Source organism: Anabrus simplex, chromosome 7, assembly GCF_040414725.1.
Source record: "Anabrus simplex isolate iqAnaSimp1 chromosome 7, ASM4041472v1, whole genome shotgun sequence".
Classification (NCBI taxonomy): Eukaryota; Metazoa; Arthropoda; class Insecta; order Orthoptera; family Tettigoniidae; genus Anabrus; species Anabrus simplex.
Window position 1 is genome coordinate 306,570,361 of NC_090271.1, and position 14,466 is coordinate 306,584,826.

Consider the following 14,466-nt stretch of genomic DNA (forward strand, 5'->3'; position numbering starts at 1 on the left):
TTTACCTCTCTGTGGAAATTAGCTCAGAGAGCATAAATAATTCCCACTTTGGAGGGTTTTTTTTCGTCGTCTTCCTCCCTCTCCCCCCGCCCGCTATATCCCACTAACCCATGTACTTTTTGTAGTCTGTACATTTTTGCCCCCCCCCCTCCACTTAATTCCCAATCGCCGCTACTGCAAACGGTAATCTAATATGTAGGCTATTGCAGAGAAAGAACTTGAAGATTATATGATTATCCTCCCTAAAGATGACTGTAAAAAATTTAAACTTAGTTTAGGCCTATAGAGACACATTAATTATTCTACAAATACAGTAGGCCTACCGTATACAAGTCGGTTTTCTTTAACGTAGTCATTTCTTTTTTTTTTTTTTTTGCGTCAAGAAAAACTTTATATCGAGACTAAACTTGATTGATGAAAATTTCGTTAAACTGAGTGTTGTGCGAGTTGTGTTACTTGTTTACCAAGATTTAAATCAAATACAGCGGTATTTGTTAAAATGTACTGCACCTACTGATAGGTCATAGCAGGGGGTCATAGGTGCACTGGGTAATTTAAATACCCCACTATTCACTGCTTCCAACCTTGCTGCTCTGTATTAGATATTTCACGCTGTTCAAGAATCTGTCATCTCTGTGTTATTCTGTTAGGATTTGCTCTTTGTCGGTACGTAATTCTCACAATAAAGAAAAATATCCTAAAATTAGAAACTTTTGGATGGTCGTAATGTGTTATCCCTCATCTAGAAAATAATATAATGTATTCCGGATCATTTGTAGCAGTTGGTGATACTGTATAAATAAATATTTGACTGTCGTGGTACAGATGTTGACATTTGACGCATGAAGACCTGCGATAAATTTTTGTGTACCTACGTGGAAGTACCGCTCTGGGAATAAAACACCCCCGAGGAAAGGCGGTAATTTACGTTGAACAGTTTATTAATATCTAGGGTAGTTGCTAATGGACATTATGGAAAGCAGTTTTACCTGTTTGGAAATCATGGAGGTGAGTGCATCAGTAAGTTGTCTCGAACTTGAGGTTATAGCCTGTTCAGTTTTTTGACATTTCGTTTCCTTTCGGGACTGGTTAGGATGACTGAAGTGAATGCTATGCAAGTTGTGTATTGTAATTGTTGGTTACTAATAATTTCTGTAATGTCAAGCTATAAACACTAGGAACGTTTTGATATTATGTTTATCAAATTATTGTGTCTTAATATTTTAATTTGTGCTTATGCTAACTTAAACTATTTTAAATTGTTGTTAACTTTCCCCTAATTTCTGTAAGCTACTCTACTATGTTTTAAAGATTCTGAAGATAGGATGATTATGACGAGTTATTTACCATGTCTAGCTGGTAGTCTTCTACTGCCTGTGTTCATATTTCTACCCCAACTCTTGAGGTCCCCTTACATGTTCTTATGTCCTGTCCTAATCGGGGGATTAGTAGTTTGGATGTGCTTGTAGATGTGCATCTGTCACTCACAAATTATACCTGCATAGTTTGACCTTTCTGTTTAGTGGTAAATAATAACAATAATCCATTGGGTGTTATGTTACAGTCATTTTCTGTGTAAAGTGTGCACCATAAACAATATAGAAAGTATAGGATAGAAGATCTCTATTATTTAGTACTAAGAAGTGGCATACAAACAACAACAAAAGTAGACACTATCCCTTGACAGAACAAATTAAAACTGTGATTTAATGAATTATTTAATAATGAAACTAATTGCCTCATTGGCAAGGAATGTATTATTATTGTTGCATTGTAGGCTACATAATACTTGTAGCACACCTAGGATTGTTTGACACTTTAGCAATAGCTGTCATTGTTTCTCTCTTCTGTCAAGATCACTACTAAATGCTAGTGATATTGTATATTTTAATGATAACCCTTCATTCTTAAAACTGGCAACATTATACATGTTGCATCCCAATGACATAAGACCAATTTAATTAGGCTGACCAGAGGAGTAATGCAGCGGTCCCCTTATCACCAACACCTCACTATAGGCCATATCATGAACAACCTTAGTGAGCACAACATAGCCTCCTACTGTAGCTTCCAGTTCCTTCATGAACAAGGCCCGATAAATGTACTGTAATGGGTTTCACTGACAACATTGTCACTGTTAACCCTCGGGACGTCGCGCTGCTGTCTTTTCAACCGCACACATTTTTCTTTTGTTACTCTGTGTACTATTGTTACAGGACAGATTTCTCCCTCCACCATATCTACCCCGCAACCTTCCCCTAGTGTTTGTAGCCAGGTAGCGCTCCCTAATTGTTCTTCTGTTGTCGCTGTGGATGTTTATGTCAGTGCGCGGTGCTTTTGACCGCGGGCGACTACTGCTGTTTGTCGAATTTGGTTCTAACCCTGGACGCACAACTATTCCTGTACATGAATTGTTTGACTGTTTACTTGTGTTGTGAGCGAAAATGGATTCCGAAGAAGTTGATAGGATAAACAAATTGATTGATGGTGTGGGAAAGGAAAGAGAAAGACGAAGACTTCGTGTGCTACCTGCTCTCTGTGCGTATGCTGGGAGCACACTGTCTTCACCTCTCAAGCCTGCAGTATGGGGACAGCAGGTGAAGATGAAGAAAATGAAGATGACCATTTTATTATCTAAGGACACAGTCAGCTAACGAATATAATGAAGAATGACAAGTAAATTGTCTTTAGTGAACAGTAAATCTCTAATTGCTGTTATCCTTCTGTCTGTTGTAGCCTTGCTCTTAGCATTGGACAGTATACCCTATTTATATTGCTGTAACTTTGTTTTGAACATATTTTTACTGATAGTTGTAAATTACTCGTACATTGCACTATACTTCTTTTACCAGTTTACTTTTGTGAATTCTGTAAATCTATATTCTTCCCATTTCACTGTTTTTTGATGTGTGTTAAGTAGAACGTAATGTTAGTTATTGTATTATTTTAAAGCACTATTTAAATTTAAATAAATAATATTTGTATTTTCAATGATGAAAATAGAGAGTAAATAAAAATATAGCAACATAACAAAAAATAAATAGCAAATTGAAATACAAAAAGGATATGGAATTCTTCCGCGGTCTTTTCCATCGCACGCGACGACTGACGTTACACTGCCTCGCGTGACGTCGCGAGGGTTAAAGAAACTTTATGCTGGGTCCACCTTGTCAATAGGGCCTAATGATTGAAAATAATTTATTCTATCATACATGCATTTTAAATAGTTTCATTAATACATTTAGACAAGTCAATACAGGATCCAATAAAATACCTCGTATGGTTAAGTTTGTCAACATCATCATTGTTGGAAAAACATGATGAATAGACTTTATTACTTACCAGTTGTGCCATAGCACTGTTTAAAGAAAGTGGTCTGGAAATTAACATTAAAAAGAGTGGTGAAATTAGTGTCAAGCAGGACTGTCAAACACTTCACAGTTTCCCCTGGTAATGTAATAACCTGGGGCCAATGACCTAGATGTTAGGTCCCTTTAAAAAACAAGTATCATCAAGCAAGCATGTAATCTGTATAAAAGAGACTTGTAGACTTCTGTAAGCAGTTCGGACTTTCTAAAACATTTATCACTACCATAACAATTAGTGTATTGAAATGTTCTATCCCCTGCGGTTAGGAGCGCACAGCTGTGAGCTTGCATCCAGGAGATAGTGGGTTCGAACCCCACTGTCGGCAGCCCTGAAGATGGTTTTCTGTTGTTTCCCATTTTCACACCAGGCAAATGCTGGGGCTGTAGCCTACTTTAATTAAGGCAATGGCCGCTTCCTTCCCATTCCTAGGCCTTTCCTATTCCATCGTTGCCATAAAACCTATCTGTGTCAATGTGACGTAAAGCAAAATAGAAAAAAAAAATGTTCTGTCTTCAAAAAGAAACATGCTCATGGACCTTAAAAAATTATCTCTTCTTTCTTTCTTTCTTTCTTTCTTTCTTTGATTATTCAATTTCTTTAAAGAATAGGTTCATGCCTAACCAAAATTTGTAAGACACTCTTTGTCTTTGTGGCAGCATGCAGATGCTGTAGGAAGAATTGAAAATAAATAACGGCACCTGAAAAGAGATATTATACCAGATGTACTAAACCCCTATATTAACATATGCATCAGAGTTGGACTTTGACAGCAAGAAAGGAGTAACATTCAGGCCAGTGAGGAAGTTCCTGAGGAGTACTGCATGGTAGGGAAGACAAGGAGAGAGAGAGAGAGAGAGAGAGTAAGAAATGTTGAGGTAAGAAAAGAGATAGGGGTAGAAAAACTGAGTGATAGGATGGAGAAGAATAAATTGAGATGGTTTGGACATGTTATGTGGATGGAGGAGGAAAGGATACCAAAACAAATGTGAAGGTTAAAATAGTAAGGAAAGAGGGCAGGAGGGAGGCCCAGAGTAAGATAGATGGACTCTGTCAAGAACAGTATAAGAAAAAGAAGACTGGACTGGAATACAGTTACTGAAGGGGAGTGGTGGAAGGAGAGGGAATGGTGCAGAAGTGCCATCAATACCCCGACCTGGCAGGAGGTGGACAAGGGGATATGAAAATGATAACGATGCTGAACAGCACTTGAAATCAATTTATCACACTATAATGCATATTTCTTTTTGAACGTTCACATCATTATCATTATTTCCCATTATCCAGCTGTAGCCGGGTAGTGGAAAATATGGTTCCTCTCCACTTTCTTCGGTCTTTCCACCACTCCTCCTCCAACACTGTGTCCCAGTCCAGGTTTCTTTTTCTAATATAGTACTGCATTGGATTGTGTCCTTCCATCTCAACCGTGGTTGTCCACGGCCTCTCCTTCCTTGCATTTGCATTTCGATCACTTTTTTTGTGGCACTCTTTCATTTTATGTGCCTAAACCATCTTTGTCAGCTCTTCTCTATTCTGTCATTCATTTTTTCCACTCCAATTTCTTCCCTGATTTTCTCATTCCTTATTTTCTCTTCTACTCTTTTTTATCATACTCCTCAAGAACTTCATTTCAGCTGCCTGTATTCGACTCTCATCCTTCAACGTCATTGTCCAAGTTTCTGCTCCGTAAGTTGTTATGGGTATGTAATACATCTTGTACATAGTTTCCTTTGCTTCCATTGGCACATCTTTATCCCACAAAATACTTGGGTATTGTGCTGGATCGCCCTTTGACGTATAAAGAACACCTCTGCAGAACAGCAGCAAAGGTTAAAACACGTAACAACATCCTTCACCAACACAGTGGCACTAGTTGGGGAGCAAATGCTAATGTCCTCCGAACAACAGCTCTTGCCCTAGTATACCCAGTAGCAGAATATTGCAGCCCTGTACGGATCAACAGCGCACACAAGGGAAAGTTGATGTTCAGCTGAATGATACCATGAGGACAGTGCCTGACCCACTAAAATCCACACCACTTAGATGGCTGCCAGTATTAACTAACATCCATCCTCCTCACCTTCAAAGGCTAGATGCTCTGAAGAAGGAATGGTTAAAGTGTACTGCAAATACACTCTTGCTGGTTCATCAGGACTGCAACCCTCAGAAGCATGGAAGATTAAAATCTCGACATCCATCATAGCAATTAGGAAAGAGGATGGTTGAATCACAGTACAACATGAATAATGCCTTGGCTAAATTCTCTGGCATTAAATTATAAGTTAATTACCATCCATTGATCCTTTGTCTGATTGTTGTTCTGTCTACTTTAAGTATATATAGTTTTAAGTCTATATTATATATATATGTAGTTTCTCTGTACACACTATACGCCATATGAAATAAATAAATCTTTGTCCCATAACATGTTTCTTACAGTATGATAGAAATAGCTTCCAGCTTGAATCCTCTTACTAATTTCAGCATCCAGTCGAGCATTCTCTATTAATTCACTCCCCAGGTATTTGAACGTCTCCACTACTTCCAGGGGCTTGTCTGCAAGTCTAATCTGACCATTCTCTTCCTTCTCCCCTCTAGTCATAACAAGAGTTTTACTCTTTTCTACAGTTATTTTCTACCCACATTCTTTGATCTTCCCCTTCACTACATCCATCTGTTCTTGAACATTCATGTCGCCTTCTCCCCAAATCACAATATCATCTACAAATAACATCATGTTCATTTCTCTTCCTCCATATGCTGCTTTTGCTGTTCTCATGACGTCATCCATTACTATTGTAAACAGGATTGGTGATAGAACACTTCCCTGCCTCAGCCCACTAGTGATTTTGAACCAACTTGTCCTGCCAACTTGTGTTTGCACGCAACTACAACATTTCTTGTACAATGCCATGATCATTTTTATTAATCCCTATCCAATTCCTTTTTGCACAAGACTGTTCCAAACTTTAGTCCTGGGGACAATGTCATATGCCTTTTCAATGTTAATGAATATCATCACTATACCATTCCTATACTCCCATTGTTTTACATCAGTTGTCTCATAATGAAAATGGGCTCTATTTGAGCATTCACATTCGCAGTAATTTAATTGCAAAGACTATTTCTGAAATGTGGCATTGAATTTAGATGTGATTTTAATAATTCAGTCTTGATGATGATGCTTGTTGTTTAAAGGGGCCTAACATCTAAGGTCATTGGGGCCTAATTTAGTCTTAAAAGCCAAACAGTGCAATTGAGTGACAGTTTGACATACCAATATCTGCTGACCAGTTGTTTGCTGGTGCAGGGCCCATACATTTTTATTAAGGTCAAAAATGTGATCATGCTTCAAGTTTGTGTACCTAGGTTATGCTATATGCATAGCACCTGTCTAACAGGGAGGAAACTCGAAGCCCGACCACTATCAGCAAGTCAAATACAAATGGAAACAGATGACTGTCGGTGGGAGTTTGAGGGTTTAGGGACTGAGAGAAATGTATAGCAAGTCAAGGTGTAATCATGAGTCACACTTTTGCTATGGCTGCCCTGGAGTATTCTTAAATTACAGTACTGGTAACAGGTTACAAAATACATGATCTAATTGTAGTATTCCTCTCTTACAGGCTTTTGGATTGGCTGTTTCATGAATAAATCATCTGGATATTATGGTTTTAACTAAGCTGAAGACAGCATGTTCAAGCTTGAATCATATATTACTCCAATATTACTCAGCTATGTTGACAAATACATTAAGAACTTCAGACCTGAAGATTCACAGGTAACAAGCCTAAGACGGGTATTATCATGTGTATTATTTTTTGTACCCATGGATGTAGAATAATTTCAACTTCCTGGATTGTATATTCTCCTGGAATAGTTTGGGAAATATAACGAAGATGTAGAAAGCATAAGATTGAAAGCTCTGATTCGTTATCTAGGAACATAATTTAATCAAAGTAGAATATGTACTATAATATATACTATGCCATTGTCAGCTGTCCACTTTGATTTTGATTACTTATTTTCAGAAAAATAATACTGTAAAATGAAAAGAAAAAATTATATTAACGTTGCTGGTTAACTTCACTCCACCTTGACTTTGACCATTTTGAAGCTTTGTCAATAGTTAAAAAAATAGACTTGGCTTAAAACAATCAGTTTTATTACTAACTAGCTGATATACCGGTACCCGTACTTCACTGCTGATTTCTGTATTGTATACAGAATTCTAGGTTTGGTAGTGTACATGTTGCGAGTAAAATTGTATTAAATTGCATAGTTCTTAACGTTATCCTAGAAATGCAATGGGGAACACCAAACACCTTTTCTCATGTGAAGATTGGATTAGGAAATTTTCATTGTAATGTTAGACCCTCTTGCCTTCTATCAGTCACAATTATGGTGGGAAGTTTTCATTATAGTGGCGGACACTCGCTCTTCACTTACCTTTTTACATCCTCAGAAAGACTGTCTTGTGGTTTTCCCTACTGAAGTCAACATAGGTCATTACAATGACATCAGTAGGAATACCAATATAGTTGGTCTGATATTGGACATTATATCGTCAGTAGGAATATCACGATTAAAAGAAATGCTATCATATGAAATACTTGATCAAATGAAAACATTTTCTCACTTTTCTGAAATGACCAAGCCACAGACAGCCGTGAACACATTTTTTTTTTTTTTTTTTTTTTTTTTTTTTTTTTTTTTGTTGGGGGTGAAGAATAGTGGAGAGTCCCAGGGCGAAAACTATGCCCTTTTACTTATCTGTTAACAAAGAGTACCTGATGATTCGGAAGACCTCAATTCACTACACTGGTGGGGGGGGGGGGAAAAAGCTATCTGACTTAGAGGTGAATTTTTCCTCCAAGCCAGAGGAGAAACACCCTCTTCACTGCTAATTTGGCATAAAATGAATGTAGAATTTAATAAAAGTGAAGGGGAAGATGCTTTTCTTAAGAAACGGCTCTTTTCAGGGTTGAATTTTGAGGGTTTTTTAAGTGAATTGTGGTGCTATAATTTGGAATAGTCTGAAAGTGTAATTCTAGACCAAGTCATAAGTGAGCCTCTGCCATTATTCTGTTAAGTGTGCACACTGCCCATTCCAAACAGCGCGTCACATTAGGGAGCGAATAGCTGGAATGTTATGATGAACCTGTGTGTTACGTACCAGTAGTATCAGAAAATGTATGAACCAGAGGAATGGTATGCTAAAGAAGAAAGTTATCGAACTCCCCAGCTATTTCCTGCCAATATTCCTCAGGCAGGCTGTTACACAAGTTAGGAAGTTGAATGTTATCATTATAGATCCTGTTTTATGGTGAAGGCCTGAGAGCATTGACTATTTCACATTATTAATTTACATATAAAACACATTTAACACTTACTAGAATACTACAGACACTAACTACACTACTGTATCCAAAGTACATAAACATAAGCGTCTTAACATTTTCGGGACGAAGATTTGTTCAATGAACTGTCACATTAGTTAAATGCTAAGGGTTCCTCCTTACTGATAGCATTTATTGTGGGAAACTACACTGCCTGCCTGATGGGTATTTTTAAAAACATTTTTCCATTTTGAGCAAGGTGCACCAAGGTTTGAGGGGTTTTGTATAAAAATATTTTGTTACAGTAAGGTAAATTAATAATTTTATCTATGTCTAAGCTAGAAAGCTACTTTTTTTTTCTATAGATATGACTTTCATGAGAGAAAGTTTGACAGACATTTTGGATGTAATTTCTAGTTCACAATTCATATGTGGAACATTGGGACCTTAGTGTGGACGGTAAGAAGGGAGGGTTAGATTTCGAAGATGGTACTTAACAAGGGTTACTTTTATATAATTGTGGGGATGTACTTAGGTACTTATAAATACTGTATTCATTTACAGGATGAGGAGTAAGGGATTGGAATAAATTATCAAGGGAAATGTTCGATAAATTTCTAAGTTCATTGAAAATATTTCAGAAAAAGCTAGCTAAACAATTATAAATAAATGTAAATATGAGGTAAAAAAGTGATAGGGAATTTGCCACCTGGGCGACAGCCCTAAATGCAGATCTTTGATGATTGATTGATTGATTGATTGATTGATTGATTGATTGATTGATTGATTGATTGATTGGTTGGTTGGTTCATACACAGATACTTACAGATGAAGTAGTTTAATGGTATAAATAATAAAGATCAGTTCATAATATCTTTGTGGTATTTCAGGTATCCCTGTGGGGAGGAGATGCTTCATTTCATAATTTGGATTTACGACTGGAAGTGTTGGAACAAGAACTGCAGCTCCCGTTCAGTTTTGTGAGTGGCCATATACATGAATTATTGATTCATGTTCCATGGACTAAGCTGGCCTCTGAACCAATCAGTATTACCATTAACACTATAGGTATGTGAAGTATGGAATTATTACAGTGTGTAGTCTTTCTCAAGAATCCCAATTATTTCTCCACTTCCTCTTCAAGTAATTATTTTGCCCTTAAGGAAATATTGAAATAGTTTTCAGATTTCAGAAAACTCAACTGCACAAAAGTGATTACAGTGCACAGTGTGTAGGCATGATATTTAATGTACCTAGTTTAGCCGTAAATTCTGTTACAACCTTTTGACACACACTGTACAACCAGTTTGGCAGGTAAAAAACTACCAGTGTGCACACGTTATCCTTGAACCATTGTTAACTTGTCTGTGGAAGAGGAAGCATCTAGCTCCAGGTTTCAACATGGAATGGGGTGATTATGAAAATCGTGTTGGAGAATCTCCAAGTGACATTTTCAAGACACTGCAAAAGCTAAAAATCAGTCATATGTTTGTGACCGGACCATTGAGCGATTCACTGAACCGGGACCGTAAAGGATCATAGGTTATAAGACCAAAAACACTAGACCTTTACTACATTAATTTAATAATTATATTGTAAAGTATCATCCGAGGGAAAGTCGCCCATGCAGTGTCAGGACTCCAGCAGCCAAAAAAAGGCAGTGGTAGCTCGTATTCGGAGAAATGCGGTGCAGAAGCAGGCTATCATGGCCCGTGAAATGAACATTTCAGAAAGTTCAATGTCAAGGCTTCTGTCAGAGGACCTTGGACTACAGGCTTATTGCCGGCGAGCAGGACATTACCTTGACGCACGCCTAAAGAAGCTAAGAGTGCTTAAATTTCAACGTCTCCTGCAGTGTTACACACAAAATGATCATCAAAACATCCTCTTCTCTGATGAAAAGCTATTCACTATTGAGGAATCTTTCAGTGTGCAAAACGACAGGGTTTATGCATCATCATCTTGGGAAGCCAGTAAAATGGTTCCGAAAGTTCTAGGGTCCATCATCCCTCCTCTGTGATGGTGTTGTGGGGGGGGGGGAGGGGGGAGTTATTCTGGCACCACCCAGCTGCATTTCTGTGAAAAGGGTGTTAAAACCAGCATCAGAGTGTATGAAAGCACTATTTTGGAGCCCTTTGTGAAGAACTTCAGTGGTACATTGTTTCAAAACCAACCTTGGACTTTCCAGCAGGATTTTGCTTCAGCCCACAAGGCTAGGTCGACTCAAGGGTGGCTTCAGTGTCATATCCCCGACTTAATTTCAACTGATGATTGGCCCAGTAGCAGTCCGGACCTGAACCCTTTGGACTACCAACTGTGGTCAGTGCTTGAGGGCATCGTCTGCAAGAAGGGACACACTACCATTGGAAGTTTAAAGTGTTCCTAATTGTCAGCAGTGGCGGATTTCCCCCTGGATGTCCTCTGTTCCGGCATAGACGAGTGGCCACAAAGACTCAGAGCCTGTATCGGTGCCAAAGGTGACCATTTCGAAAAGTAATTGGTGATTTGTGTAAAGAATGCCTATAAGAACAACATATTAACAGCAAATTAAAATACTTCTCATAATATTTGCATTTTTCACTTTTTAAGTTGTAACAGTAGCCTATTTATGACTGGACTAGGTATATACTAGTATAAGGCAAGAATAATTGTATGCCTATGTACTGAACTCGCATCATTTGGCTATTGCTGTTATTGAACAAATATGCTCTCTACATTCATTGACACTGCTTATAAAACTTTTATGATAGTACAGTATAATCTCGGTACAGATAATCGGAAAACACAGATAATCCAAAAGCATGTGTTTATTGCAAGAAAAATGCCTTCTATATTTTTTAAAGAAATACAGTACCATATAAATTAGGCTATAATAAGATGTCTTCATACTTTAACGTTTCATAGGGCCAGGATCATTATGGCAGTCCCTTGCAAAGGATATGAGATTTTGTTGATTGTTTTTTATAAAGATAACTCGCCTACATTATTGTCCGACTCGTTGGCTGAACGGTCAGCGTCCTGGCCTTCGGTTCAGAGGGTCCCGGGTTCGATTCCCGGCCGGGTCGGGGATTTTAACCTTAATTGGTTAATTCCAATAGCACGGGGGCTGGGTGTATGTGTTGTCTTCATCATCATTTCATCCTCATCACGACGCACAGGTCGCCTACGGGGTCAAATAGAAAGACCTGCACCTGGCGAGCCGAACCCGTCCTGGGATATCCCGGCACTAAAAGCCATACGACATTTCATTATTACCCACATTATTGTGCTCTGAAGAAGTCTGTAATGGTTCTCTGCTTTTGGTTGTTCCTCTGCTTCCTTACCTCGAGACGTACTTTGTGTACGGCATTAATGTCACCATATTCAAACCCCCTTTGTCCCACATAATCTAACAGGGTATCTATACACTGTAGAGCTACAGATTGAGAAATCTTTTATCACCTTCTTTTTCTTCAACCTCACTTAAACTGTCAGTGTCAACCCACTTCCAGCACAGACATTAGCAATGTCTTCATCACTTAATTCTTGAAAGCCTTGCTCACATGAGTTGCTAAAAAACCGTTCAGTTAAATTAGCCTCGTCAGTTTCTTCGAACCCTTCAGCTTTCTTAGCTTGAGCAAGAATTTCTTGAGAACTGTCACCTTCGTGGATATCCTGTTCTTGTATTTGTGGTAGAATTTTCCTCCATGATCGTGATAATGTGCACGGTTTTACTTTACCCCAGGCTGTTGCAACTTCATTTAGTACACCCAATAAAGAATATTGTTTCCAGAAATTTGATAAGAGTAAAAACACTTTCTTCCATCAAATTTTTCAGGAGTTTGGATCTACATTGTTGCTTCACAGTTGCAATAACGGCCTGATCCATAGGCTGTGTCAGTGCTGTCACATTCAGAGTAAGAAATTTGTCAACAATGAGTCCATCGTTTGAAGTTAACAAACTTTCGTTTGGATGTGAAGGTGTGTTATACAAAAGCAGCATTGCTTTCTGTGATAAACCTTTGTTTTTAGGAAATTTTCTTACTTCCAGTACGAAATGTTCTTGAAACCAATTGAGGAATATTTCCATAATCATCCAGCCTCCCTCCTGATCGTAATAAACAACAGGGATGGTTTTGGCTTCAGTCCCCTTGAATGAACAGAGCTTTGTGGTTTCCAGAGGCATTTCCACAGCACGTGATTGTAACACATTCTTTTGAAGATTTGTGTTCAGGAGCAGACTTTTCCTTTTGTGAAGCGAGAGTTTTTGTAGGAAGACATTTCCACATTAGCCCTGACTCATCAGCATTATAAATTTGATCAGGAAAAAATTTTCCTCTTCTATAAATTTCTTAAATCTACTGCAAAATGATGCAGAGGCTTCTGCATTCCCACTAAAATGCTCTCCTTCCACCCTTAATTGACAGATACCATGTCACTTTAAATCTAGTAAGCCACCCTGATGAAGCGTTAAAATCACCTTCTAAGCCTAGCGCTTTATGAAAAACTGGCTTTCTTGGAGCACATGGCACCCGAAATCGATATTGCTTCTGCTCTCTTCTGGTTAAACCATTTCAGGAGAGCAGAATCAAGCTCCCGGTAAGATGATGTCTTTATACTTTTCTGTTTCATAGGGCCAGAATCAATATCGCAGTCCCTTGTGAAGGGTATGAGATTTTGTTGATTGTTTTTTTATGTCTCACACTGTTTGCACTCCTATTCTGTAACCGCTGGCTAATTTGCTTGCAGAGACTCCATTATCTAATTTCTGAATTATATTTAATTTTTGTTTGATTGTTAGCACTACTAATTTACGTTTTACACCAGACGTTTTTCATACCACAATGTGCCCTATCTTACTGTATGACAATTTGTTAACAGCTATTGACCATTTAAGTGGATCCCTCAATGGAATGCAAACAGCACCTGCCTTCCAGCAATCTTGAATTAAGCCTACCCCCACTTCCTTCTGGAACTTACTCTTTGCTATTACAGAACAAGACAGGACAATGCAATTCAATTTAACAAGGTCAGAAATGAAGGAAGAAAAGGTGTTTTATATGAAATAAAAAAAAAAAAAAAAAAAAAGAAAGAATAATTTCTATGGTAGGAGAAGAAGAGAGAATATGAGCAGGAAGAAGTCATTCCAGCCAAAGACTGGAAACTTTTCATGATGGTGGCAATGATCAGTCAGTCAAAATTGATCTGCATTTAGGTCTGTTGCCCAATTGGCAAATGATGAAGAAGAAAGAAATACCAAGCCTTGAGGGTCTTTAATAAGTCTACCTCCATAGTGTAACAATTAGCGCTATTAACTGTCGTCCTTGGAGACCTGGATCGGTTCCTCGTACTGCCAGAGATTTAAGATTGGCAGGTGGTAAGAAAGATACATGCAGTTCACCTGAAAAGAGCCTACACCTCGAGGAATATGAGATGAGGAACCAAATTTATTTTACTTGAGTGTCTTTAAGAAATTTTTCTAAATTTTTCTTCCCATAATATATCCTGTTTGAGGCACATCAGTGACTTGTGTACAGAACAGCTGGTGCATGATACTGGCTTCTTGTATGCTGCAACTAACAAGCTTCCATAGAGACCAGGGTGCACAGAAAGGACAACTACTGTTTGCTGTTATTCAAGATCTGAACTACTGCTTCATTCTAGTGCAGACTGATTGAGCTATTATACCAAAGCTAAGGACGGCTGACATGTCCATGCTTTGCTATAGAATTCTACATTGTATACAGAATTGTATGTGATGTATTTTACACGTTGTAAGATT

The 14,466-nt window shown here is 38.2% G+C and overlaps 1 protein-coding gene across 1 annotated transcript in view; it reads left to right on the forward strand.

Moving 5' to 3' along the window:
- Positions 1-874: 874 nt before the first annotated feature.
- Positions 875-14,466, forward strand: part of Vps13B (vacuolar protein sorting 13B) — a 300,908-nt gene continuing 287,316 nt past the window's right edge. Inside the window, exons 1-3 of the mRNA XM_067152027.2 lie at positions 875-1,008; positions 6,993-7,147; positions 9,596-9,773. Of these exons, the coding sequence (XP_067008128.2) occupies positions 7,061-7,147; positions 9,596-9,773 (265 nt within the window). The 5' untranslated portion in view covers positions 875-1,008; positions 6,993-7,060. The remainder of the gene's footprint in view (positions 1,009-6,992; positions 7,148-9,595; positions 9,774-14,466) is intronic.